Source organism: Haliotis cracherodii, unplaced genomic scaffold, assembly GCF_022045235.1.
Source record: "Haliotis cracherodii isolate W230 unplaced genomic scaffold, xgHalCrac1.p SCAF_9, whole genome shotgun sequence".
NCBI classification, from domain to species: domain Eukaryota; kingdom Metazoa; phylum Mollusca; class Gastropoda; order Lepetellida; family Haliotidae; genus Haliotis; species Haliotis cracherodii.
This window is the reverse complement of record NW_027266343.1, coordinates 57,094,247-57,112,918: the sequence shown is the minus strand read 5'-3', so window position 1 is coordinate 57,112,918 and position 18,672 is coordinate 57,094,247. Positions and strand designations below refer to the sequence as shown.

Sequence of the window (18,672 nt, the reverse complement as noted above, 5' to 3'; positions counted from 1 at the left end):
CGTGTATAATACGCACTTGTGTGTTATATGCACCCTTAATTATGGACAATTAAATTCTGGAAAAATATAATTGTCGTATGTCAGCATTTCAGGATGTCAGCATAAACCACGAAATTTACGATCTTTCGGGTCTGTTTTTTTTTTCACCAAAATAATATTCTAATAAGAGCCCCCTATTTTTAATTTTGAGAGCGCCCTGGTATTACGTCGAATACGGTACTCGTATATATATGTACCGGATCGGCGTACGGGTCTCGGTAGGAAGTGATGCGTCAAGTCGATAGCTTGTGGTATATATAAGTTTACTAACTTACTTACTATTGGAGATTTAGCGTGCGCTTTCCGACATTATGTGAGGCCATTTAGTGAGATTGCCAAGGAGGGTGTGTCCGAAAGGTGAGGCCACCTGGGGGGCGTTAGGGTTGATTATTTACAATTTTGAGAGATTTGGAATTTGGATACTTGGGGGTCTAAGGAGGAGGACTAATGGAGGATGTGGGGAGGTGTTTTTTGTGGGGTTTGCGTTTTATTAGTTTTTATTTTTTTGTAAGTGATCATATGCGGTCAGTTTTAATAAGGAATGTGCCTAATGCTTTGAAGTAGTGTGTATCGTTTAGCGGATTTAGAAGTTTTGCTTCAGTTATAGTTGAGTGTTGCAGTCTAGTTTGGTTTGGGGGGTTGTTCTGTGTTGTTACAAGTTTGCTTTATAGATATTTACAAGAAGTACTATGTGCAAGGTCAGCACATAGTGGAACTGGTTGTTGTCTTGATGCACCGGCGCACCAAACCTGACACTCTCTAGGTTGAGGGTTGAGGGTAACACGACTACCAATTTATGTAAAGATCTTTTCGTCAACTTTCTGATTGACTGTATAACTGTATATAGCAATATTATTCCATCTATGTGACGGCGGTCTGTAAATAATCGAGTCTGGGCTAGACAATCCATTGACTGATATCATGAGCCTCGATCCACACAATTAGGATACGATGACATGCATCAACCAAGTCAGCGAGCCTGGCCATCCGATCCCGTTAGTCGCCTCATGACAAGCATGGTCGCCATTTACGGCAAGCATGGGTTGCTGAAGACCTATTCTTACCCGCATCTTTACAGGTGAAAATAATGTATGTACATGTATATTCATAAAATGATTGCACTAAAGTCATAATTGAGATACAACATTGAATAAATTGTATGTTAATAGAAAGGAGTGAGTGAGTATGGTTATACGCCGCTTTTAGCAATATTCCAGTAATATCACGGCGGGGGACACCAGAAATGGGCTTCACACATTGTACCCATGTCGGGAATAGCAGTGTCTTTCTAATTCACATTACAGACTCCAAGTGAGTGTTCCATGGACAACCCAAATGGAAGCAGCTATGAGTTGGCCTACCAAGATGACGGTCCGTCTTGCAGGAAGCGAATGAAACTGAAAGACGACAAGCTGTGTGGAGTTTGTGGGGACAAGGCGATTGGTTACAACTTCAACGCCATCACCTGCGAGTCTTGTAAAGCATTTTTCAGGAGAAATGCTCTGAAAGACAAGGTAAGGTCACTGAAGCAGGAGTAGACTTGAATCAAACAGTGTTACAAGTCAGCTTGTGCCAGACAAGTCAAAATCAGGAATGACCTTTTGTGTTGTGTTGATCCAGCCTTAGGATTTTATTTTCTTTAAGACTCGTCCATAGGACATGTGGATACTTGATTTCACTTGTCCTCAGAGTTTGTAGCAAGTTCTTCTTAATCAAGACAAATATGTTTACTATGTTTACATTTTGTGTCAGTTTTATTCAGTTCCAATTTGTAGCACAATTGAAGCATTGAGAACTGGTTCAGAATTATTGCCCTCAAATTCTACTAGTCTGTGAACTACCATGACTAGATTTTTACTTGTCCTCAACACAATTTAGTTATCAGAGTGAGTGAGTTAATGCTTTACGTCACATCGGCAATATTTCAGCCATATTGTGACGATTTAGTTATCAGAGACTAGTGTGAATTTCAAAGGCTGTTCGCCCAGAATTCCTGTTCAGTGAGCTGTGGGCTAGTTGGATGTAACTCCTGGTGTCGACTGTGCCAAAAATGTCTGTTTTGTTTTAGTGACCTGATAGGTTATGGCCTGATTTTCATTTTGCAATTATCAGGTGCTAATTTCTGTCTATTATAATTTGGATTCGACTTGTAAACTTTGCAGAAAAGATGAAAATGTGAATGATTTTGAAAAATGCAATGTACCAGTATTTTCCAAGTATTTGTGATACGTATTCGTTAGTATTTCATATCGTGGTAGATTGGTAATACCGCACATCTCTAGTTTCCTTGGGGCGGTCGGGTAGTCTAGTGGTTGAAGCCTTCGCTCATCACGCCGAAGATCCGGCTTTGATTCACGACATGGGTACAACGTGTGAAGCCCATTTCTGGTGTCCCCTGTCGTGTTATTGCTGGAATATTGCTAAAAGCGGCGTAAAACCATACTTACTCACTCTAGTCTCATTCCTGATTCATGAACATTGCTTTCTCAGGCAATACACGTGCTCACTATCGTGACGGAATACCTCCGGTTTCTGAGCTTCGTATGAATTATCGTTTTCCTAAGGCTGCCATGTCAGTATCTGTGAAAAAAAACATATATTGTTTTACCAACATAATGAAATACGGAAGTAACATCCACTGGAGTCTTTTCGTAGCTGTAACATGTAAAAATTGGTTTCTGCTACAAGGTTCGTGAATGGTCAAAATTAAGCATGTTAAGCATGTCACCTAAGGCAGCTAATCTAATTACAGCACCAGTACTGTCCTCGTGTATGATAATTTTAAGATTTTGACGAAATGTTTTGATTAAATCATGTTATTCTGAACGTTTTAAGCAGGAAATCGCGATCTTTATTAAAAATACTGAACATCATGGATGTATAGTGCTAGGTTATACGAGCTGTGACAAAGATTCCTTATGTATATATTTTGGCATTAAACATCGTGCACGATGCCGAGATGTCATTTAACTAACATTACATTAGATGTCAGTTTGGCAACTTTTAGATATATTTTAGTTGATTTATTTATTACTTTGTATAATATATTCAAAGATTTGCTTGAAACGTCTTTATTTTTCTGTTTGACATGTTCGAGGAGGACCCATTGTCAAAGTGTGTGTCGGAGAATTTTATTTTCGGGAAATAGTGAATAATCTTTTAATCTGTTGATAAAAAATGATAAATTGAAATGGAGTATGTATTTCAGACATTGCAAAATGTGATAATGAATGAATGAATGATATGACAGGTGAGTTAATAAAGTTATATACTACTTTGACGTGACTCGGCCGGTCTACCTGCCTGCGGTGTCTGGTGACTCATTGCTTCTTGGCCGGTGTACTGGGCAACACTGTTGAAAGAGTTAAACTGGTCACCACTGCGCTTTGCATTGACAAGCTTCGATGGATCCCAGCGAGAAATATCAGAGTGACTTCCCTTTGCTTTACACTCGCCGAGCAAATGAATTTTGTTTTGTTGAGCTTTTTATGCATTTTTTAAAGTAAAGATCGGCGGTAATAAAAAAGGAGTAATTTTTATTTTTATTTTTTTTTCAACATTTGGACTTTGAAAAAGCGGTGTATCCGTAAACCAAGTAATAAAAAAAATGTCGCCTAAGGGCAACTTAGAAATAACATTGTTTGATAAGAGTAGCTTGTGATTATGTTGATTATATGAAGCCATTAGTATTATGAGTGTACATTTGTCAAGTGGGTGAGTGAGTGAGTATGGTTTTATGCCGCTTTTGGCAATCTTCCAGCAATATCACGGCGGGGGACACCAGGAATGGGCTTCACACATTCATGATTGTACCCATGTTGGGAATAAAACCCGGGTCTTCGGCGTGATGAGCGAACCCTTTACCACTTGGATACCCGACCGCGCCTAATAGAAAAGAGAGTAGCACTTGGGAAGAATGAGTTATGCGTTTGTACATGGTGTTGAGAGTTGCAACTACGGATTGTCAAAAATGATCATTCATCATTACATAACATAATTTAATCAACAATAGGTTCCAAAGATAGAAACAGCGGTTCAAATTGAGAAATTTTGCAGAAAAAGACAATTATAGAATGGCATTCATCTTCAACAACCTTTAAATTGCATTTGTTTAACAATTGTAGTTACTTATGTAATCCCTCGAACTTGAATCTGTTCACTAAGTTCCTTGAATCAGGGCTCCTATCTTTAAAAAGTCTCACTGGTGCACGGAGCATCAGATATTGATATTAGAACGATTACTGATACTATCGGCAACAGAGCCGCCTGTTCTAAACGATCCTATGGTTGCGCCTAGCAGGTAACAACGATTGGAGACTATAAATATTTCTGTAGGAATTATATGCCATTCAGTAGGACTAATACTTGTACTGTTGTATGTCTATTTGCATAGCACTTAATCGATGCGCAAGAAACTTGACCCAGATATGCAATGTCTCCTTGACCTTTCTATATTCCGACATTGAATCAGATAAGTACATTCCGGGTCAAAGTTATTCGTTATCCCTCGCCCCTTTCCGTAACCTGTCCCGGAATAACACGAGTTCGTCACGAATGGGTCGAAGTCTCGCTAAGCAAGATGGCGGACGACTCGGAGGTCGAGGTAAGATATTGGATATATTGTGCAGTTAGGTTCTCGTGATTTTACATGTTTCTGAGCGACAGGGTGTTTGTGTGTATTTTCACTCGTCTTACAAGCTAAACATACATTATTTCAAGATGACATGCCTTGATTGTGCTGATTCGTGCGACAATCAGTTGTTGATAAGCGACGATCGGCGATCAACGAAACATCTAGTATCTACAGTCGTCGATAACAACACAATTGACAAATCTCGGCCCCCGGCAGTTAAGTTGTGTTTTGTATACACCACCATTTACCACAAAAAGAGAGTTTCCATAAAAAACCAGTGGAATATAAACGATTTTGTGTGTAGATCTAACCGAAAAAAGTAAGTTACCACTCGACCGACTAATTGTACTATTTTTAGTCGCGATGCACATGACTGATTACAGTGGGTCTGGTACATCATCATGCCATGTTTGCGATGTAATAATCACTTTATGTATATGACATTTTAAAAAAAAAAAATTCTAGAATAAACAAACATCAAATTGAAAAATGTCATCCCTATGTTGGTTCGAGGAGGTGCAGTTTGGGTCAGAAAGTGCAATTTTCGTGTTTTTACATCTTCATGTATAATTAGTGAGAGTTCAACATGTTGTATTATCTCCAAAAATACAGTAGGACTGGGAAAAAAGTGTCTCACTTACATGCCCCTCTCCCTGCAAACATTGTTGAATTAATATATAAATACAGTAATTCTAATAATCACGATATGATATAGAGTGTGATGTGATATGATATCCATACTTACCTATTGTCTGTGTTCACCAAACAGTAATTATTGAATTCTCATGTACTGCACATTTTACCCACGTGATTTCACTTAAAAATCCCTAACATGGGTTGGGTGGGCTATTAGTGCTGTTAATTATGTGGACTGTGTATCGTGTATGCATACAAATATGCTGTATGGACATGTAGGGCAAACCTCAATCTTTCACCATCTATTATTGGACAATAAGCATTCTCATTCTGTGGTTGAAGGCAGTATATTGAATTGGTAATTACTGACTGGATATTGACATTTATTAGCATACTTCAGAGCTGCAGATTAGCGTTTTTGCGTAAAATACCCACACACACCCCAAAAAATAAAATAAAATAAATTAAAAAAAAATAAAATATAAAAATGAAAAAAAACCCAGAAAAATATTCAAAACCCAATTACATGTACTTTCAATTAACTTGCATACAGAAATGCATGCAATAAATGAAAAACTTAATTGTTTGAAAACAGCACACTTAAAAACCCAATGAAGCTTTTTCAGCATGTGTACAACAGAGCTAATTTCGGAAACACAATGAACTAATTACTTTCCGAGTCAACCGAGAACCGTTATATACATTATTTCATTTTTTTTAAGATCTCAAAAGGCTTACTCATTTTGGGAAAAAACAAACCGAGTGATTTATAGATGAGTGAAAAAATATTGATTACCCAGTGAAAAATGAAATGACCCGATTCAAATAGAAACCTTTGAATAAAAACAAAAAAAAAGTTGTCTGGACCTCTGTCTAACAGCCATTGAATGGTACCTAACCCTTATGATCGTAAAAGGTGATTGATCGTTAAGAGGATCCAAGGGCTAAAGATAGAGTTTGGGGGTAACATACCGTAACACTGGCGACATTTGATATGTGTTCAGCGCCAATATGATATTACCTAATAAACTGCATCCCACTGCATAATAATAAAAAATAATGAATAAAAAAATAATATATGTATATTAGTTCCCATTTATCATCATTTTAGCCACTTGAATTATGAAAAAAAACAAAAATATAATAAAAATAAACGTGCTTTCGCAAACTAGCGTTTGCTATTAAATGCGCTGCTGCAGGCTATATTAAGTAAACAAATATTCAAAACTCTTTAACATTGCTGGGCATTTTCCATGACATTGTGCGTAGGGATGATAGATCACTGGGAGGAGCTTATGCACACTCGATGACCCCTGATGTCACTGGGCATTGTATCATCGGTGTGACTGGCACCAAAATACTACAAATTACGTCATAGGGTATTGTCACCTGTTTGAAAAGTTTGTGGTTCTGTATTCTAAAGGTAGGCCAGATTTAACAAGTGAAGTACAAACATGGCTGTATAATAATGTGGTGAATAATCCTATCATGGGTACTTTGGATTTTACTGACGTGGTATTTGAATCTGGGGACACCTCTAATATCAGACTTTAACATTAGTTAAAGACAAAGACCCCTTTTTATGAACTTTTGTGCTAATTACACTGTTATTAATTTAATATTACAGTGGTGTATTGATATGTTATGAAATACCATAACTCATACAATGGTAGGTGTACTTTAGTAAAAAAAAAATGTTTTTATTACTTACACTCTTCAAAAAAAGAAATGCACAGGTAGATTTTTAGTAAATGTATTGTACCTAATAAAGTCAATTTATTTGATATAATATAATAGATACAAATTTGAAATTTTGGAACTTGATAGTCACATGTTGTCGTTGTACAAAGGTATTGATTGTTCATTGTCATGTCACATAAGTCCACAAGGTAGCGCTGAACTCTCGCGTGATTGCCCCAGGCAGCAATCATGGCTCTGCTTCTCCTCGGCACTAACTGGATAAGTGTACAAATTCTGTCCTGCAGAATTCTGCTCCATTCTGCTTGTAACGCGTTGGCCAGTTGTGGGAATTTACTGTGGCATGTTCTGATGTTGACGTACTCGTAGATCGAGTTCATCCCAGAGGTGTTCGATTGGGTTGAGATCTGGAGATCTCTGTGGCCAGGGCAAGGCGTTGATGTTTGAATTATGAAGGTAGTCTACCGTGACACGAGCTGTGTATGGTTGAGCGTTGTCCTGTTGAAACAGGTCCCTCTGGCGGTCAATGATTGGAAGAAGGTGATGTTGAAGAATTTGATTCATGTAGCGATTTGCTGTCAAATTTCCCTGAACCACAACCAAGTCAGATCTCGTAGTGTTGGATATGGCCCCTCACAACATGACACTACCACCACCGAAATTGTCAAAGTCATGTTATTGGCAAAACGCTCATTTTGACGACGATAAACACGTTGTGTGTATCGGTCCCAAAGGCAGCAAATGGTGCTGTGGTGGATGTTGAAGTGGCGATTCCCCTCTTTGGATACGTCCTATGGTGATGTTCTTATAGACAGCGTTGAGTCTGAGCATTTTCGAACTTGACAATTTAAGGAAAAATTATCGGCTTATGCTTGCCTTTTTATAGCCACTACCGCGAGTTACGAATGCCATAACTTGCACATGCATTTTGCTTTACTGTTTTCCTCCATGACATTTTTGAACAAGTGTGAAAACAATGCCGTTTAAGACATTGCAAATCGACAATGGCTCCGTTTTGACGCACCATTTGTCAAATATCAGGCCACCAACATTTTCGATATCATATATCCAATTTATATTCCCGATTTTTTGTGAAATCAGCGTCAATGAACTACATACTACCTGTGCGTTTCTTTTTTTGAAGAGCGTATTAAGGAATCTAGCCTTTATTGTTATCATGACATCATGTTTGATGTGACCTCATACTGCTGCCAGCTGGTGACACCACACTTTACCCTGTTCACACCTTGAGTTCGTATTCTGAGAGTCTATTGATTTTGTTGGAGGACATTTGTATGAATTTGTTCACCGTTTGATAGGCCATTCTTTTCTATCCTTACCAATTATAAAAATAATCTATTGGGCATTTTAAAATACAATTATTCAGTGTCCTGGAAAATGAAACGTTTACAATCCCTGCAGTCCAGCATGTCTCATTGCAGTCACTAGCAGTGGGTACAGGGTTTTATAAGTATGTTCAGCTCGTGAAATGATGTTGACACTTGTAATTTAACTCATATTACATGAACAGTGTTGAAATAAAGCTATCATGTTGTTTCTATGCGTTCACAAGAATAGGTCTTCCACAACCCCAGCTTGCCGTAAGAGGCGACTATGTTGTAAAAGGCGACTAACGGGATTGGGTGGTCAGACTCGCTGACTTGGTTGATGCATGTGATCGATCCCAATTGCGTGGATTGATGCTCATGATATTAATCACTGGATTATCTGGTCCAGAATCGATTTTTTTACAGACCGCCGTCATATAGCTGGAATATTCCTGAGAGCGGCGTTAAACAACAAACCAACCAATCAACCAAATCACTGGGGTAATGTGTCACATGCTGAATTGCTGGTGTTGAATATGACATATCAAATCCTGGAACTCATGAGGGAAAGTTTCCCACTAAATTGAGGATTGTAAGGTTACAGATTTAGTCCAGTAATTAAAAGGTCCAGGTTCAACAAAATTGACGGAAAAGGTTTATTGCTGGATTTTGGTGCCTTGACACATATACATTAAAATAAAAAATAGTTTACCAAAATCGGACATGGGGAACCATCCGAAAATAGGTCAAATCCAAGATGGCCGCCAACAAAAGTAATAATAGTCATAAACGTGGAACCAATAACAATAAAAACATTTATGATGAGTCTATCTATATTAGCTTGCCAGGATAAATGCAAAGAAATGTATATTTAACAATTTTGAAAGGAAAGTTCACATAGAAATTTAAAATAATGCTTCAAAATGACGAAAAAGTACATATATTTGTTAATATCAGTACCGATTTATTATAATGTTGATTTTTTACATATAAAATCATACAGTTTATTGTCTTCACATAAATAATCAAGTTAGAAACAAATATAATTGAAAAAACCCAAAGTATTCCCTTCTTCAAAATGGCGGCCATGCATACAATGTTTTTAAGATAGACCTCAAGAACATAAAGGTATGTATAAGCTATTTTTCTTTTATAGCTAAAATGAAAACTTGTATAAGATATAGTTGATTGGCTCTAGAGAGGAATAACTGATGAAAATATGAACAAATATAAATATAAAATTCGAAACAGAGCCCTAAAATTAACATCAACATTTGTTTCAAGGAAAATCAAGGGAGATAATCCAAACTCCAGGAAGCAGTTATTTTTCTCAAATGGTATTAGCTTCTCAGAAACTTTATTAAAAGTTAATTCAGAAGATATAATCAAGACATTTAGCACAAAAATCATTTGCTATAATCGGAAAAGCAACATTTGTATCTGGACACATGTCAACCATATTTCTATCAACTGTTACTATTCGCAGGGGACTATTCTCAACTGAAGGTGTCCTATGTAGATCACAGATGGCGACTTGTTTGCTATGTATGGAACCAGTTAACCTGGACAAACCCCAGCATTATGTGAAGTTGACAGCAAAATGCTGCTGTAGCATTAATTATGCAAACAGACTGCACAAATGAGATGCACCAGACATCATATACAACTGTAGCCTGTTGGTACACAGACGTGTCGAAGTATGCATATAAATCCAAAGGCAATCAAAGTAGCTGAAAACTTTTCGATCATATGTTTAAGCCTTAAATTTTAAAACTCACTGTTTTCTATGTGGTACTTGTATTGACCAGGATGTTGCATACAAACATCCATATAGAAGTGTACTTCAGCCGTGCGATGGCTCTTGAGTTACTCAACATATGTCTGCAACATACTGTGTCAACAGGCAAGATGATTGGGCCAAGATGGTACAGTCAAGTATCGTGCCCATATACGATCTACCAGCTGAAGAAGCTATCCATCAACCATGATCAACTACACACTACATCACAACTGAAAAGGGAGTTCATGAATCACTATGGGAACAAGGTATTCATAACTTCAATCAGGCAACAACCTAACATTGCATCTCTTACGGCATATGAAAATGTTGCAAAGGTGGACAAATCCGACATGGACAGTTTGATTAAAGTTGGGTGAGAATACATTCATACGCAGGTAGAGACCATGTCGAAACATGTTGATGTGTATCTCGACAATGAGCAGATGGCATTGATTGACACCAATCTTGATTACCTCCCACATGCATTACGCATCCTCCTTCAAGCATCATCAAGAGCTGAAACAGTAAACCCCATACTGCGTCATAGGGTCAGGCAATAATGCATTCGACATGTCCCCATCATTTCTGCCTCCTCGACAAGTTTGACAAAGTATCACACTATAACACAAATATGGTCATTGTAATTTAGTGGATATGATAAGCCAACTCGGTTTCAGCTCCTCGTAAATTTAGAAAATTCTCGGTGACTACTCATGGTGTTCACCTAATCAGAGACATTGCAGATACATTCGTGCAATACCAGGCACTGATGGGACTGGCTCAATCCATGCCATGGGCGAGATGGTGAAACGGAGGGTACCAAGACTTAAGGTGGACTTGGATGATGTTAAAAAAATCAACAGTGTCAAACTATTCTCACAAAGAAATCCAAAGGCAGTGCAGGCGAACATTATCTATCCACCAATTGGTGACTTCTGTCCTGATGAAAAGAATAGCAAACTAGATATTTTGTGGACTGCGCCACTTGTGTGTGTGTTGACCACTGTGTTCTGGTTGCATGCAGTTGCTCCATTCTGACATTCCATACCCCAGGAAGAGCTCTGAGATATTCTTGTTGATTATCAGCATGACACCAAGTGACAAATCCTGTGTCAGATCAATGCTGGAGTATATTTCCAAACATGCCAGACGACATGGAATCACACCGGTTATTACAATCGACCAGCAAATTTGGTGAATTGCATACGGCCAGCTGAGAGCCCCTTGCATCAAATAGCCCTGGTCTTGGGGGGGGGGGGGGGGGGGGGGGGGATTCCATCCTTAGATGAGTTTTGTGGGTACAGTTAGGAATCTAATGGCTGGATCTGGGTTAAAGGAGATCATCACTCAAGTATATTCAGAGGGTAGTGCAGATCAGATGTTGTCCGGCAAATCAGTGTCACAAGCTGTGCTGGCTCATTTCTTGAGGAACCACTTCTGCAATGCTCTTATCGTGTTTGATGGTTATTGTGGTGTTTTTCGACCATGGATGAGACCCATCAGAGAAGAACTGGAAGTGAGATTGGAGTGGATGTGGATTTCACACCGGACATGATTCTGAAAATGAAGAAAATGCCCTTTTGGCAAATGAAAGAAACAAACAGAAATTCATCACTCTGTTGGGGTCAGAAATCGAAAAAGGTGGGTTTTCAGATTAAACACTCATCCGGAGATGCTGACTATGACATTGCAATGTCTGCCTGTACATTGGCTCAAAAACTAGTGGTAGGGAATGACACCGACCTTCTCATCCTGTTGCAATATCACTTCACACTCGATACCATGAGGCCATCTTTCTTCAGACAAGTACAAAGATCATTGAAATCTTCATCCTACAGATGATCCTTGATCCTAATCTCAGCCATTCTTTGCTCTTTGTATATGCATTGTCAGGGACCGACACAGCATCGAGGCCATATAGCATACGGATGGTCTCAGGAATATTCAAAGGTTTTCATGGTGACAGGTGGAAACCATGCAGAAATCGAGCAGGCTGGTAATCAGGCACTTGCAATCCTCTACAGCTGTATGCCTGGCTTGGATTTGAATTCTGAACGTGTGACAAAATTCACTGAGAAGGTATGTATCAAGCTCGAATTACCTACCCCTTCGACACCTTCCACCGACATCAGATGCTGCCAGATTGCCCAGCCAACGAGTCTGACTCCAAGTGCAGACCTGGCTAGGCAACAATATGGATGCGACAATATTAAAGCATCCATTGCTAATCTATGTCAACAGGCTACAGAATCCATGTATTTCGTACTACGTAAAAGCCGAAACCTTAATTTATCAATTCAATGCCAATTATATCTTTTTGACACAATGGTAAAACAAATTGAAAATGTACATATTTGTTTTATGAGAAAATTATTACCTGTTAAAAAGAGTACCCCTTTATGCATGCTTTACGGTGAACTAGGTAGAGTTCCGTTATCTGTTGATGTTAAAACCCGTATGTTAACCTTTTGGTCGAAATTACTTACAGATAAATCCAGCAAAATATCTTCAATCATTTACTCTATTGTATATAACATCCATAATACAGGTGTTTACAACTATGACTGGATTTCATGTATTCAAAATGTTCTAAACAATATTGGTTTAAGTTATGTATGGTTGTCACAGTCTCCTGTTTCATCTTCCTGGCTCAAAGCAACAGCTCACTCTATTTTAACTGATCATGCTAAACAAACCCTGAGCTCTGAGGTGGAAAATTCAAAAAAAAGTGTAGTCTATTCTCTCTTGAAACCACAATTTGAATTAGAAAATTATCTGACGTCCCTACCCCTAAATAAAGCTATCCCTCTACTTTTATTTCGTACTTCATGCCACCACTTACCAATTGAAAAAGGAAGATGGAATGGGATACCTATTTGTGAAAGAAAATGTAAACCGTGTTTTATTGATGATATTGGAGATGAATTTCACTATATTTTTAAATGTCCATATTTTACGAAAGAAAGAATTTTGTATATCCCACCTACACATTCTAAAAGACCTAATATGATTAAATTTCAAAGACTTTTCACTTGTAAAGAGATATCTGTATTAAAAAACCTTAGTAAATTCTGTAAATATGTAATGCAAATTGTAAAATCTTCCGGCTAACCACATATCCGCTATTATAATGTGTATTTTGCTGTCATTTTGTATCTCATATGCCGAGGATCTCGGCCTGAGCGTAATAAAGTTCTGTTCTGTTCTGACAGAATGGGGCTGGACGCTTCAAAAGAGCAACAAGGGCACTATATTGAAACCAATCACAAGGCACCAAGCTGTCACTCCTAAATTTCTGTTGAAAATAATCAGATACAATTGCACTGGAAAGTGTGATGAAAACACATGCTCATGCAGAATATTTTTGTCTACAATGTACCTCAGCATGTGGACAATGCAAAGAGATGACATGTTCAAATGGACCAAGTCATGACTTTTCTGACATTACTGAATAATCGTCTCTTCATGTCCAGTATACATGGTATATGAGTATGATTATAAAGACTGTCTTGAACTTTAGACATTTAAATTGATAGTAAGTTTGACTTGTAAACTGTAGTATTGCAGGGTTATATCCTCTTTATAAGCCCGTGTTAAGTATTTTGTAGTCTGATATGGAACAATTGCATTTTTTTCACATTTCGGGCAGCCGTAATTTATTTCTGTGTAAGATTTCACTTCAAAATTGTTATATATATATTCCCCTGTCTGGATCCTATGAAGTTGATTTTAAATAGAGTCATCAGCCATGTTTAGATTTTGATTGATTCTTTTTTTTTTAAATTTTTCGATTTTCGTTTGTACTGATGGCGGCCATCTTGGATTTGACCTATTTTGGGTGTTTCCCCATGTCAAATTTTGGTAAACTATTTTTTTTTTTAAAGTAGACCTATCAAGGCAGTGAAATGTGTTAAAAAACCTTTTCCGTCAATTTTGTTGAACCTTCATGAAAAATAAACCTTTAATTACCGGACTAATTTTGTGTGCAGGGTAGATTTGAGAAAAGGCAATATCTTGTAGAATCTTGTAGGGCCATTTAGTGATTGGTCGAAAAGTGAACTCTGAAAAGGTGAGTCAACCTAGAGGGGCTTTTAGGGCTGCTTACCTCATTTTGGAGAACAAATTAGAAATTTTGAAATATGCCATGCAGAAGGTGTGTGTGGTGGAGGTGGGGGTGGCTAAATGGAGATTTTGTGAGGTTGTGTGGCTGTGTGTTTTTATAGGTTTAGAACCAGTCAGTACATGATTTAAATACTTAATCCCCAACATTCTGTTTCCTTAATTGCAACATGTGTAAAAGTACCTTTTGTCTTTGATAATCTTAACAGGGTGTTGCAAAACTTTCCAGCTGCAACTAAGGCTATTGTTAACAAATTCCATTACTGGTAATTTCATGGTGCTAAACTTTCCAGATTTACGGTGTCTACTCAGAAATATTGCAAATTGTCATTAATGTTGTTTCGTTCATGTTGCATTAAAGATTTGAATGTTAATTAAGAATTAGAAACATTTTGATCAACTTGTGTTGATATATTTGATATAAAAAGACATGAGGGTGGGATTCTATTTATCATATAGAATTAATTAACTTTTTAATATAATAAATAAATAGCCAGTGTCTTGAGCGTGAAAGAGCAGCTAATTGGCTTGATGGCAGAGTGATTAGGTACCGTATTCGACGTAATAAGCGCCCAGGGCGCTCTCAAAATTAGAAATGGGCTCTTATTAGAATATTATTTTGGTGGACTTTTGGAGTTGAAAGATAAATTTCGTGGTTTATGCTGACAGCCTGAAATGTTTATATACGACAGATATATTTCTCCAGAATCTAATTGCCCATAATTAATGGTGCATATAACACACTAGTGCGTATTATACACGAATAAATAAGTCTTGTGTACATTGATCAATCGGAAGGGGTGCTAATAGGGATAGTTCACTAGCCAATATGTTATTATTGCCGTGGGCGCTTACTAGAGCGGGGCGCTTATTACGTCAAATACGGTATGCATTTATTCATTTATGCATATATACACATTATACATATACAAATATGATACACAATAAAATACATTGCAAGACACATTATGAAACATATTCATTTAAAATCAGTTATATGAATTTGGTTATTGATTTAATTAACATATTTAATGGTTCACATCTACGTTCATCTTTAAACATTGTTCTATACATATTTTAAAACATACAATCTGTAAATCAATATTGTGAAATGGTTTGTAGTGTATGAAGAACGTGTTTCAGGATTATCATGTACAACCATCTTTAAACACGTTTACAGGCCTACGAAATGGGATGCAACATCGGCATCCTCATTCGGAGGTTTCCTGCTGGTCATACGATCATTCTTTTCACTGGATGAGTGAGTTGGGTTTAACGCTGCTTTTAACAGTATTCCAGTTATATCGCAGCGTGTCTGACAGCTTAATCTGGGAGGAAAGCCTGAAGTGATGCAGGTCTCAGAGGTTTACTACTTTGGTGAAACCCATGAGCACAGGTATGGTGCTGACAAACCTAGAAACATAATCAGGGCGAACCGGGATTCGAACCCACAATCATAGGTTTCTGGCGTGCCCAAGGGACGCAATTCTGCACGGCGACTGGGCCACCCGTGCCCCCTTTTTTTCACTGGGAATACTTGAGGTTGAGACAATGACCAATGACCACAATAGTGTGAAATTAAATATTATAAGAGTGTTGACTTTGATGAAATCTATGCATATAATATGTTCTTATGTATTTTTAGGTACAGGGTATGTAAATGCACATGATTACATATTCATAACAATTCGATTACAGTGGCCACGAATAACGAATTCAATTCTTGAATGGATACATTTCTTATCGAATACGCGAGTGAATTGTAACAGCCTTAGTGGTTAGGACAGGCTTCCTCTCACTAACAGGATAGTTCACAGTTCAGTGCACATCTAATCCCCTGCCTGTTGTCTTTAATTAAATGGGTGAGTGAGTTAAAATGCAACATTATTTCAGCCATATTGCGACCTAAATTAAATGGATCAACCCAAACATAGAAGCAAGCTGTATGGAGGTAATAATGTATGGAGTACATTAATGACCAAACAAATAGCACATTTTAATCATGAAGCACATAGATTCACTCCAGTCATCAAAGGTGCAACAATTTGTGGACGGGGACCAAACGCGAGTGGGATCTGTGCAGTTTTTGCATTTGAACTCTCATTATATCAATATATTTTCGATGGAATCGATATTCGTTACTTGTGTGACGTCACAACATTTAATCAAACGTGTCAGCTTGTTGACATACCTGTATTGTCCATGCACCACTTGGCCACGAAGTGCACGAGCCCCGTGATACTGACAACTGTAATTGACAACTTCGGTTTACAAAAAGAAGGACCGGTGTATAGGCTATTTGTCCCCCTTTTGCTGATCATGTCTGGTGACGTCGAGCTAAATCCTGGACCCCCAAGCAATCAGGATCTTTTGGATTCTAAATCAAGTGTAAAAAAAGACTTGTCGAGTGATATCAAAGCACTTAGGGATGAGATCCAAAACGTGAACAGCAAGTGCAGCAACCTTGAAAGTAAGTTCTTAAAGCTTCAAACTATTGTGAGTGACATTAAAGTTTATCAAGATGTAATTGTCTCTGATATCGACGCACAAATGAGAAACTTGAGCAAATCGAAAATAAAGTCACTTCTACGGATAACGAAATTGATAAGCTCGATGCCTTCAGTAGACGAGACAATGTGAGTATCCATGGGATTTCTGAGGGAGACGAGAATACCGTACAGTGTAAAAAAAGGATGGTGAATATTTTCAACCAGTGTGTCACCGATAAAACTTGGTCACCCAAGGACCTGATCAGAGCCCATCGACTCGGCAAGACGCCCCAAGCCGCTGATAAACCCCGTCCAATGATCGCGAAAGTACGCGAGAGTGACGATAAAATCCTGATCTTGAGTGCGAGACCCAAACTGAGATATGCTGGTTATGGCGTTGCAAATGATTTGACTAACCGGCAGCGACAGCAAATCAAGGACTTAAAGGGCACCGGTATGCGAGGCTACTTTAAAAATGGGCGGCTTGTAACCGAGCCCATACCAGATCGAGTGACTATGTCCGACACGGCGACTCGACGTCGTAATACCAGGTCAAATGCTCGGAATCAGACTGCCTGAGATGTTGGCCGGGCCACGGCCACTTTCTCAGAGGATACAGATTCACTGTACACCGATGTCAATAGCCAAAATGAAATTGACAATCGTTTTTCTCGTTTTTTATGCTGGAATGTTCATGGGTTGTTTAGCAAGCTGTCAAATGACAAGTTTAATTCGTAATTGGAAACATTTGACATTATTTGTTTATTTGAAACGTTTCTTGACTCAGTCGACTTCGATTGGTTACCTGGTTTTAAAGTCTTCTACTCCCCGGCGGTAAAGCTGTCCGGTCGTGGGAGAAAATGTGGTGGTGTTTGTTTTGCCATTAGAAATGAGTTTGCTCAGTTTTGTAATGTATTTAATAGTAATTCGGGTATTGATAATTTCTTGTCAATTATATTGAAGAAAAACCTCTTTGGAACGCCAGAAGATGTTTTGTTTTGCACCTTGTACATACCACCAGAAATTCTACATACTATGACCAACATCAAAATATTAACATATATGATAAATTCGATGAATTCTTTCTTGATAGAGCAGACCGTCTCTCTGATTACACTGTGCTTCTTTGCGGAGATTTGATCTCTAGAACAGGTTGTGAAAATAATTTAGTTGATCAAGAATCGACCACAAATGATCCCGATATTTTCCCTGAAGTTGACATTGTAGATGCATGTATATCACGACAGTCTTCGCTTGACATTGTTATTAATAAGTTTGGACGATTTCTAATTAATTTCTGCTATGTTTTCAACTTATTCATACTAAATGGCAGAGTTAATGGCGACATGAATGGTGAATATACATTCATTAGTGGTAATGGTAGTAGTATTATTGATTATTTTATTGCCTCATCTGATTTCTACGAGTTTGTTTATAACCTTACAGTTGGCGAGAGTCTTGACTCGGACCACTGCCCTCTTGAGCTGAGTCGTTCATTTCCACGAGAAAACACAATAGATTTGCACAATGTAATAGCACTAACTCGGCAGATAGGTTTGTATGGAATGAATTGCATAAAGATGAATTTGTACACTGTCTTAGTGATCGTTTGGCTGAAACTTCACAGACTCTTCTGACTACGCTCAACACTAACATAAACGATGCAGTTGATCTTTTTATAAATCTACTACTTGAGTCAGGGCAGTGTATGAAAAAAACAGTTCTTGGAAATAAACCACGTAAATATATTTTCAATTTAATCAGCGAGTGTAGAGAACATAGGAGATTAGCAAGACGAGCGCTAAGAAAGTTCCGTAAAAATAGATCTGAATCTGATAGGAAAACTTATTGTCAGTTACGCAACAAATATAAAACAAAATGTAAAAGCTATTTAAAATCCCTTAAACTTACCAAATTAAATCGTCTAAATGCCTCATTATCAAACACAAA

The 18,672-nt window shown here is 37.9% G+C and overlaps 1 protein-coding gene across 1 annotated transcript in view; it reads left to right on the top strand.

Annotated features, from left to right (window-relative positions):
* The first annotated feature begins 4,581 nt into the window (after positions 1-4,581).
* Positions 4,582-18,672, top strand: part of LOC139453286 (vitamin D3 receptor B-like) — a 48,355-nt gene continuing 34,264 nt past the window's right edge. Inside the window, exon 1 of the mRNA XM_071234928.1 lies at positions 4,582-4,642. Within this exon, the coding sequence (XP_071091029.1) occupies positions 4,619-4,642 (24 nt within the window). The 5' untranslated portion in view covers positions 4,582-4,618. The remainder of the gene's footprint in view (positions 4,643-18,672) is intronic.